The sequence below is a fragment of the Salpingoeca rosetta genome (assembly GCF_000188695.1).
Source record: "Salpingoeca rosetta unplaced genomic scaffold supercont1.2, whole genome shotgun sequence".
NCBI classification, from domain to species: Eukaryota; class Choanoflagellata; order Craspedida; family Salpingoecidae; genus Salpingoeca; species Salpingoeca rosetta.
In genome coordinates, this window is record NW_004754932.1 from 1,008,876 (window position 1) to 1,018,875 (window position 10,000).

The 10,000-nt window shown below is 53.2% G+C and overlaps 3 protein-coding genes across 3 annotated transcripts in view; 1 reads left to right on the forward strand and 2 right to left on the reverse strand.

Annotated features, from left to right (window-relative positions):
• PTSG_00792 (uncharacterized protein) overlaps window positions 1-295 on the forward strand; it is a gene marked incomplete at both ends in the record, with an annotated part of 12,182 nt that extends 11,887 nt beyond the window's left edge. Inside the window, one exon of the mRNA XM_004998203.1 lies at window positions 293-295. Within this exon, the coding sequence (XP_004998260.1) occupies window positions 293-295 (3 nt within the window). The remainder of the gene's footprint in view (window positions 1-292) is intronic.
• Window positions 296-927: 632 nt separating this feature from the next.
• PTSG_00793 (uncharacterized protein) lies at window positions 928-7,827 on the reverse strand (the record flags this gene model as incomplete). The annotated part of the gene is made up of 21 exons (XM_004998204.1): window positions 7,697-7,827; window positions 7,129-7,376; window positions 6,880-6,979; window positions 6,505-6,598; window positions 6,249-6,343; window positions 5,866-5,950; window positions 5,484-5,591; window positions 5,086-5,172; window positions 4,717-4,893; window positions 4,229-4,545; window positions 3,841-3,961; window positions 3,660-3,706; window positions 3,382-3,472; window positions 3,019-3,142; window positions 2,715-2,809; window positions 2,172-2,417; window positions 1,835-2,001; window positions 1,621-1,712; window positions 1,410-1,494; window positions 1,180-1,288; window positions 928-990 (listed from the first exon to the last, which is right to left on the reverse strand). Coding segments are annotated over exons 1-21 (2,553 nt in total). The 5' UTR covers window positions 7,699-7,827.
• A 397-nt stretch (window positions 7,828-8,224) lies between these two features.
• PTSG_00794 (uncharacterized protein) overlaps window positions 8,225-10,000 on the reverse strand; it is a gene marked incomplete at both ends in the record, with an annotated part of 6,511 nt that continues 4,735 nt past the window's right edge. The window contains 5 exons of the mRNA XM_004998205.1: window positions 8,225-8,277; window positions 8,569-8,621; window positions 8,791-8,851; window positions 9,064-9,411; window positions 9,735-9,954. Of these exons, the coding sequence (XP_004998262.1) occupies window positions 8,225-8,277; window positions 8,569-8,621; window positions 8,791-8,851; window positions 9,064-9,411; window positions 9,735-9,954 (735 nt within the window). The remainder of the gene's footprint in view (window positions 8,278-8,568; window positions 8,622-8,790; window positions 8,852-9,063; window positions 9,412-9,734; window positions 9,955-10,000) is intronic.

Sequence of the window (10,000 nt, forward strand, 5' to 3'; positions counted from 1 at the left end):
AAATGCCATGCCTGCGTGCCATGCCAGTGTTGTGAAGTGTTGTCTGTTGTGTATGCTTGCCTGCAAGCATTCATGCCATGCTTAGCATTGCTCTGTGCGCATGTATGCATGCTGCTCATTGTTTAGATTGTTTGTGTTCGTGCACACTCTGCCCATGTCGCCTTGGCAGCGTCATTGACTGTGTGTGCACTTGTCTAGTGTTTGTTTGAGCGTGCTGCCCGAGTTGATTTGGCAGCAGCTTGCTGTGTTTGTTCATTCTCCTTGTGTTCTTGTTTGTTGCGTTTGCCTACAGTAAACACACACACCACCTGTCGTGTTTCTACATTGTTTGCCAACAACACCTGCTTTGTGGGTTTTCCGTTGGCAAACATTCCTTCCTCTCTGCTGGCATGCATGTGTGCCAACTGCCTCTCCTCTCCTCCTTCCCCTACACACGTGAGTTGTGTGCCAGGTGTGTGTGTGCATGCTCGCCATGCTTGGCAAATGCCATGTGTGCGTGCCATGCAGTGTTGTAAAGTGTTGTCTGTTGTGTATGCTTGCCTGCAAGCATTCATGCCATGCTTAGCATTGCTCTGCGCGCATGTATGCATGCTGTTCGCTGTTTAGATTGTTTGTGTTCGTGCACACTCTGCCCATGTTGCCTTGGCAGCGTTGTTGACTGTGTGTGCACTTGTCTTGTGATTTGATCGTGTTGCCCGTGTTGAGTTTGCTCATTCTCCTTGTGTTCTTGCTTGTTCCATTGACACTTTGGGTGTTGTGTGCGTGCTTCATCCTTCATGCATGGGGGCATCAACAGAAACGGTCGCGTGCAACACAAAGAAGAAGTGAGCCCGTAACGCACGCGGGGCTCTTTGAAAACATGAGTGAAGAGGGCAGGCAAACACATCATGCATGAAATGAATTTTGGGCAAACGAGAAGCCACTGGATTAGGCTGTTGTTCCTTGAACGATCTCTTCCACCAGGAGGAAATGGTTCGAGGTTGACCATCCCTGCATGAATGAGAGAGAGAGAGAGAGCGAGAGAGAGAGAGAGAGAGAGAGAGAGAGAGTGTGTGTGTGTGTGTGTGTGTGTGTGTGTGTGTGTGTGTGAGTTTGGCAACCACGAAGCAACACACAAACACACACACACAGAGAAAACTCGTTTTTGAAAAAAGTGATACGATTGCTTTGCTCACTCACGTTCAGGCATTCTGAAGCGCCGCTTGGGTTGCGGTAGGTCTGGATCGTGTACGTAGACACTCCGGTGGACACAGAAGGGTACCAGATGTAAGTGTGACTGTTGATACGCCTGCAAACCCAGTGTTCGAAGTCAAACATATGCTCAGCGAGTGAGGTCAGCAGCGTGCGTGTTGCAGGCGCAATGAGCAATGGGAAGACGGAAAACAGGAGATGCATTTCGGATGACTTACCATCCACCAGCCGTACTTGCGTGGTTGAACATCTCGCGGGTGCCCGCCGTTGATCCTCCGTTCACCAACAATCGCCAACGGCACGCTGTGAAATCCAAAAGCACCGATGTCATGAGGTTTGAGGTAGATGTGTACACATACACTCACGCACACACGCTTGCATGTCGACAGGCAAAGATAGACATAGGGCGGGGGAGGGGGCATGACGCACTATCAGCGTGGCCGACAGCGTAGAACCCAAGCGTGTCTGTGTATGTGACGCGGATGATGCTGGTCGAGAATTTCTTGTTGAAGGACACAGCCCTGCAAGAAGTGCAAACCCCAACGCGTGTGAGAAATGAACGGCACATACACATGGTTGTATTTGCCCTCATCGCTCCATGCATGGTGGGTGACGAGGACGGAAATACGCAACCAGTGCGCACCTGTTTGCAACATTCTCCCATCTGGCGCTGCCGCGGTTGCGGATGTCGGGGAGGCGCACGCGGGTTGAGCCGGAGTAGAGGTTTGGAGGTGCGATGGCCAACCGTTGCGGGTGTTTCTCAATGATGGCGATACTGTTGGCCTCGGAGCCAGGCCAGCCAGCAAGACACTGTGTTGCAATGCACCCGAAGAAGCAGAGGCGAACCACGCGTGTGGCACGATAAGTGAGGATGGCAATGCTTGGCGTGACAGCGGGTTCAGGGACAGAGCAATGTCAGAGGTGATGGGTTGACGAAAACGTGATGCGGTCTCACTCAAAGCCGTGTTCATTACACGCACCTCATATGCACCGGCCTCTCGCCTCCACTGAAGCTTGACGGTGTATTTGCCGCGAGGGAGGTTGAGCGTGGAGCGCTGGGCGTAGTATTGGACATCGGCTGGCCAGATGCGCCAGTTGCGCCCGCCATGGCTGTGGGAGTAGTGGTAGCCAATGTTAATACCGCCTGGGTATGCAGGCCCGTACATGATTGCTTGGAATCCGCACGCTGTCGTGTGCTGGTACTGGTTCAAACCAATCGTCTCCGACTACAAATGATAGCAACATCACAGTACAAGGTGAAAAAACAGAGTGGTTAAGGCCGCTGGCTAGGCCCCCCCCCACACGCACACACACACACACACACACACGCACACACACACACACACACACACACACACACACACACACACACACACACACACACACGCACGCACGCAGGCACACACACGCACGCACACAACACCATAACACACGCACGCACACACCAACACACATGTGCACACACACACACACACGCACGCACACACCAACACACATGTGCACACACACACGCACGCACGCACGAAAATGATTTGCAGATCCGTGGAATCGTCGTGCTTGAAGTGTGTGACAACGCGTTCCGGCACGTCTGTCCAGGAAGTTGTTCGTGTGCGCACATCTGTGCATGACAGGGAGAAGCAGAGCCAGCCCAGAGATCAAGCGAACCGTTCATGGGTGAGCTCAGAAAGGAGGCGAAGGGCTGAAGGGTTCAAAACAAAACAATACATTGCTACAAAACGCAATCCACGAACGTGTTGTGCACATGACAAGAAACCCAGGTACGAGAGTCAAGGAACAAGTCAAATGCCCAACAAGTGCTGAACGCACCAGGAAAATTCTTGGACACCGTGACATCACGAACAGGGATTTCCTCAACGACCAAGTGGTTCTCTTGTGCGTTGTTTGACCACCCCGCAAGGAAGTAAGACGACCGCGCAGCATCACGGTAGTGCTATCAGGCGCGGGTATGAGTGAGTGAGTGTGTGGGAAAAGAGTGTGTGTGAGAGAGAGAGAGAGTGTGTGTGTGTGTGTGTGCGAGATCCGGTACGTTGTGTGTGTGTGTGTGCGTGCCTGTAGCTGTTGTTGAATTGGAGCATGCATCATGCATGACATGTGGGTGGGATGGAGCAAATTGCCGCATTGCGCTTCGAATGGCTGCTCGGCCGGATGTGTGTTTTTTTTTTTTGGCACCTGCATGACGAGGTTATGTCTGCCAGCGCTGATGTCGTGGAGCCACCACGTCCACGTGTTTGAAAAGATGTTCCAACCAACGTAACCGTCGCTGTCATCATGTACACATGAGCAGTCACAAATAATTCGTGAGGAATTCACGAGTCATCTCCAGATGAAGTACGCAATAGAAACAAATGCAATGCGCAATGTGGGCATGGATCTCAGACGCTCACTCAAGGAAGGGAAGAAGAGCACAACGGCCACCCCCCTTGTTTCATCCATTTCTGCACGCTCACCTGTGCAAGTACTTGTAGCATCGGTTCTGATGACATTCGCCGTTGACCTTTGAACGTCACAAGTACATGAAATGGTGGACAACAACACATGTGAGCCAACGCTTACAAATTCAATAACATGTGCACGCGCGTGAAGAAAAATGCCTCAAGGAGGTGGAGGTTGACGACGCAGACAACATACCAACAAGCGGTAGGCGCCAGCCGTGGACGAGGATGAGGTTGCATAAAAGCCATGCGTGTCTGTGTACGAGATTTTGAGGACAGTTTCGCCCTGAGACCCTTGCTTATCAAAGGTGAGGGCCCTGGAATACACACACACACACACGCAAGCATGCAGGAAAGCGTGGGTGAAGAAGGATGTCAAACAGCTTGGTGATGAGGCGAGGACGTGTTGTGTGTGCGCGCGCGCGCGCGCGCGCGTGTGTGTGTGTGTGTGTGTGTGTGTGTGTGTGTGTGTGTGTGTGTGTGTGTGTGTGTGTGGAACAAGGAGAACACAAGCTACATAGCTGGAAAAAAAAAAAACAGGCGTGGTGGGAGTACATGCTCTCATACTAATGCTGTTGGCTCACCTGTCAATGATATTGGCCCAGGATGTGGGCCCATCTCGGGTGTCTCTCATGCCGTGATACCGCATGTCGATTGGGGCTTCAGGCTGGCACCTGCCGTTTGGATTGTCGTTTGTGGCGTAGGCAAGCGAGCCGCAGGCAAGATCGCGGGCGGCAGCCAGCGCGGCTTCTGTTTGTGTCAGCTTTGCATTCAGTGCATTCACATCGCCCGACACTTGCGCCGTCTTCGAGTTGATGACACTATTGAGGGTGCTGGCCGAGTTTTGGATGGCAGCATTCAGATCGTTCCTAACATCATTGGCGGTCGTCGTGATCAAAGCCTGTGGTAGACCGGCACGCGAGGAAAGGAAACCAAGCACCAGCAAAGGACGGCAGCATATGGATGAGCCGATGCGAACGATACGCACACACACACACACACCGAGCAAGAAAGCGTGCGGGTGTGTCAGTCTACGCGTGTAGAGTGCACAATGAAGCGTCGGCACACGAACCTGCAGCTCTTGCGATTGCTGTCCAATGGCTCCCTGCAAGCCATTTGTACGTGTGTGCAAGGAGACAGTGGCGGAATGCACGCCATCAATGCGTTGCCCGAGTTGCGTATCTGCGCCTTTCAATGAGGACATCGCCTCGGAGATGGCTTCGGTTAGGCCGCTCTCGGCAGCTTCAAGCTGTCATAGCCCAAACATAGTGAGAAAAGGGTGTGTGCGTGTGCACGCGTGTGTGTTGGTGAGTGTGTATGGTGAGAGAATGTCTGTCAGCCATGTAGATGCGGGGTGGAGGTTACAGCAGGAGGCCAATGCATGTTGTATGCATGTAATTGTGACACAGCGACAGGTGCATAACTACTGGACATGTGCTACCTTGGCTTCCAAGGAGCCATCTGCAGCAATGAATGCCTGCTGTAAGGAGGCTTGGTTGCCCAGGACGTGCGCGATGGACATGGCAGCCTAATCACACAAGCGGAGCACGGGGTCACCATATCATTCATGCACAGGAGTTTGTCAGTGTGTGCGTGTGTGTGTGTGAGTGTGCGAATGTGAGTGTGTGTGCGTGTGTGCGTGTGTGCGTGTGTGCGTGTGTGCGTGTGTGCGTGTGTGAGTGAGTGTGTGCGTGTGTGCGTGTGTGAGTGAGTGGTGTGAGAGAGAGTGTGTGTGTGTGTGTGGTGTGTGTGAGTGTGTGGTGTGTGCAGGCGTATGTGTTGTTGTGGCTAGTGGTGGGCTCACGAGGCAGGCTCCCTTCCCCGATTCATAAGTAATACCTGCTCGGCAACGCTTTCGTCTCCGTTGTGTGCCGTTTCGATGGCAGACACCACCGCATTCTCCAATGACGTTTGTGCTGTGGCCATTGCACTTGACACGGCATTGGTCTGTTGCGCACCGTTAAACCCAAGTCACCAGTGCGCGGTGTGTGCGCGTATGTGTGTGCGTATGTGTGCGCGTATGCGTGTGTGTGTGTGTGTGTATGTCGGTGGATTGAGACGACCGAAGTGAGTGTGAGAAGGCGACACATGGATACATCGAAGTTGATTGAACATTTGGCAACAGACACAAAGTAGCAGAGCATGCACTGCATCCCCACATGCACACAAAAGCATAACATTCGTGACACGAAGGACACAACACTCTTGCTGGAAAACGTACGCGCTCGTGCAGGCTAGTTGTACTCGATGTGATGTCTGTCAGCTGCATTGTGATGTCGCTTGCTGTGGACGTGAGAGCAGTCTCCCTTTGGTTGGCAGTGCGAGAGTGTGTCAGTGAGTGGGAGAGGTGGAGGAAGAGTGAGACAGAGGAGAGGAGAGAAGAGAGAGGACGGCTGGATATGAGCGTGCGACACGATGGTAAACATCATTGCACAACGGCAGGAAGCAACCGATACGAGCCTAGGTAAAGGGATTCTAGCAGAGGTATAGAGCGGGGACACACACACACACACACACACACACACACACACACACACACACACACACACACACACACACACACACCCTCACACACGGGAAGCAGCAGCATGTGGGGGAACGCACAGGCTTTGGGCTTTGCCAGCCAGGTTGCCATTGACAAACTGGGACGTCGATTCAATGGCTGCCTCAAGGGAGCCAATTGATCTTTCCCGCGTTGCCTGCATGCGTGCGCGTGCGTGCGTGCGAGTGGGCAGAAACCCGATGCCACGGGCATGGTCAGTAATCCTTCACAAACTAGTGATGGGACCCAGACTAGCAGCAACAACAAGAACCAAGTCATCCCAAGCCGCGCGCTCATCGTGCATAGGTAGGTGCATACCGCCTCAGTGTCGAGATCAGACCGCAAGACTTGTGTGCTCATGGTGTGCTTGACATCCACTGCATCCACACGAACATCAATGTCGTTGCGAAGACTAGGCAAGCACGTGTGTGTGCGTGTGTGTGTGTGTGCGTGTGTGTGTGTGTGTGTGTGTGTGTGTGTGTGTGTGTGTGTGTGTGATTTGGGGCAGGGAGGGCGTAAGACAACTTTCGGAGAGGGCTGATGCGAACCAGAGTGCACAATGCAAGCAGGTGACCAGACGCGCGATGGAACGCAGGTCAGCACAAATCCAGCAATACAAGACAACAGTGGAACTTGAGTACATTGGTATTGGTGTACTGAGCGAGCGAGTTGGGGTGTGGTGAGCGTACTTACGAAGAGAGAGTGGTTTCGGCTTCGCCCTCGCGGAAGACAACGATACCGGACGGGACAATCAACTCCAAGTTGCCATCTACAGTTTGCACCTTGGGGCTCACTGCAACGGAGGACAGTGTGTGTTCGTAAGCGCATATGAGCGTGGGTGTCTGTCAGCGCGGGTGTGTGCCCGATGTACGTACTTGTGAAGACATGTGTTTGCATTGTCCAGCAAATAGTATCAAGGTATCGCGTATCCGAACAACAAACCTGCACGAGCAAGAGTGGTAGTAGTGGTCGTGGTGGTTGTTGTGGTTGTGGTTGTGGTTGTGGTTGTTGTGGTTGTGGTTGTGCTCGTCGTCGTCGTCGTTGAGGTGGCGGCGGTGGTGGTAAACCCTGTTTGGGTTGACGTGGTCGCATTCTGGCCGGCCACAGACGTTGTTGACAGCAGCAGCAGCAGGGCACCTGCCACCAGAACGCCAAACATGACGCTGATGCGGGCACTTGTCTGGCCACGCCTGAATACCCTCAAGGGATTGTAAATGTGTGTGTGAGTGTGTGAGAGAGAGAGAGTTTGAGAGAGAGAGATTGAGAGAGAGATGAGGAGATTGAGAGAGATAGAGAGAGAGAGAGGTGAGAGAGAGAGAGAGAGAGTGTGTGTGTATGGGTGTGTGTATGGGTGTGTGTATGGGTGTGTGTGAGAAACCCAACAACACAACAACACAACACACAGGCGTGCCTATTGAGCAGAGAGTGCCGCAGCGCACCGCACCAAACTCGACAAGCAAAGCAGTGCAAACACATCCAAACTCCCACACTCAGCAACACGACGGCATACATTGGGGTCGCTCGTGGGAAGACGAGAGCTGGGAGTGGTGTGGCGTTAGTCGCCTTTGGTCTTGACACTCGTTGCTTCGTGTGTGGTGGTGGAGAAGAGCGTGTTGGTAATGGCGGGGAACGAGAGGAGGGGGGGGGGACAACACGCAAGGAATGGCGATGTCGCTTACTCTTCGCTGGCTTCCTGCTTGTTACTGCTGCGGGGCTTGCTTGCAAGCACATGACCAACAACATAAACAAGCGATTGTTTGTGAAAGCTTTCCACAAAACGTCGCACGTCCTTCTGGCATTTTATTTTTGAAGATGGATGGATGGGAACGTTTGAGTTTTTCACACAAGCCGTCGTCGTCATGCAAGGCAACACGCACAAACACACAAACACACACACACACACACACACACGTACACAAACACACACACACACACACACACACTTACGACTCATCGGCCGTAACAGTGTGCTCAGAATGAACCCCTTTAACTCCACAATTGCGTCATCTGCATTCAGAAGACCCTGGTGGGATATAAGCTAGTACAATAACCGTGCCCATTGTGGGGGATCCCCCTCCGGGATATCCAGCTCTGTCACTAAACGCGCTATCGTAGGCTGAACCTTCATGTATCAAGGACGAACACGCACAACAACACAACAACACACACACACACACACACACGTACACAAACAACACACACACACACACACACACGCACACACACACAGAAAGCTGATCATAAAATGAGTGAAGAAAGAAAAAAGAAAGTCAAATCGTACAGGAGTGATGTGACACGGGATGCCACACTGCCTGCACATCACATCATCTGCACGTATTCGCGCGGAAAACATGCCAGTTTGGTTTGTGGTTGCCAACACACCTTGCCACCACACGTCATCGGACGTGTCTGTCAGGGTGATCACATCACCAGCGCTGCCACGACAAAACAAGAGAGAAAAACGTGAGCTTGTTGGTGTGTGTGTGTGTGTGTGCGCGTGTGCGTGCGTGCGTGCGTGCGTGCGTACGTGTGTGTGTGTGCGTGCGTGCGTGTGTGTGTGTGTACCACACCGCATCGTATTGTAGGCCGCACTGAACATCTTACCGAATGGACAGCTCATCGCTTTCCTGGGCGTCGTAGTCATACAGCACGCGGCATTGTCCAGCTGTGTTTGTGGCCAAGCACGGAAACACAAGCAGCCAGAAACGAGAAGGAAGCAGGCGCAGACGCGGGTGCGCTGTGAGAAAGGAGAATTGTGAAGCGTTGAATGGCACACCAAAAGGGCACAAAGGCGGAAGAAGAAGAGGAAAAAGAAAAAGAAGAAGACATGTCGACACACAAACCACCACCAGCAGCGCATCACCCACGCGCACGCACCTCCTTGTTGTGATGGCGGCTGTTGTTGCTGCTGGTATGTCGGCACATCACCATACATCTCCTCTTGCTGCGGCTGCGGCTGCGACGCGACGTCTCCATAGTACGCATCCTGCCCGCTCGGCATGGGCGGTGGCGGCGGCGGCGGTGCTGGCGCTGGTGCCCCATGCTGCTGGGGTTGCGAAGACGGCGGCGGAGGAGGCGGCGGTGGGGCCGGTGCACCTTGTTGCTGGGGTGGCGGCTGTTGGAACTGAGGTTGTGCTGGTGGCGCGTGTGCAGGCACGTCCGTGTCGCTAAAGTCGTCATCATCGTCCGAAAAGTCGTCGTCGCTGTCCTGCGCCTGGGCATAGCCTATCGGCGAGCACGCAACAACAACTCCAGTTAGTACGTCTCGTTGCTTGTTGCGTGCAGCTTGTTGCTGTTGCTGTTGTTGTTGTTGCTGTTGTTGTTGTTGTTGTTGTTGATGATGTTGTTGTTGTTGTTGTTGTTGTTGTTGTTGTTGATGATGTTGTTGTTGTTGTTGTTGTTGTTGTTGTTGTTGTTGTTGTTGTGTCGTCGTCGTCGTACTGGCGGCAATTTCATAACATGGGACGCAGTGCCATAGCAAGAAGCAGAAAGCATATCCCACCCCAACCCACAAACAAAGAAACACACACACACATACGCGCGCGCACCTTGGCCGTTGGTGATGACGCCATAGCCCTCGTTCGTGTCTGGTTGCGGGGAGGTGGGCGGCATGTTGCCGTATGCCTGCGCAGCAGACGACACGACCTCAATACCGGGCGCAATCCCAAACTGACTGTCGTTCTGGGAAAGCCGGTTCTCCTCCTCCAGCAGCGCCTGGGGATCGATGTTGTACTCGGGCGGCAGCACAAGCCGGTACCGCATGCATCCCTGGACAAGACCGCGTGCGCAATCATACGCATACATGCATCAAAAC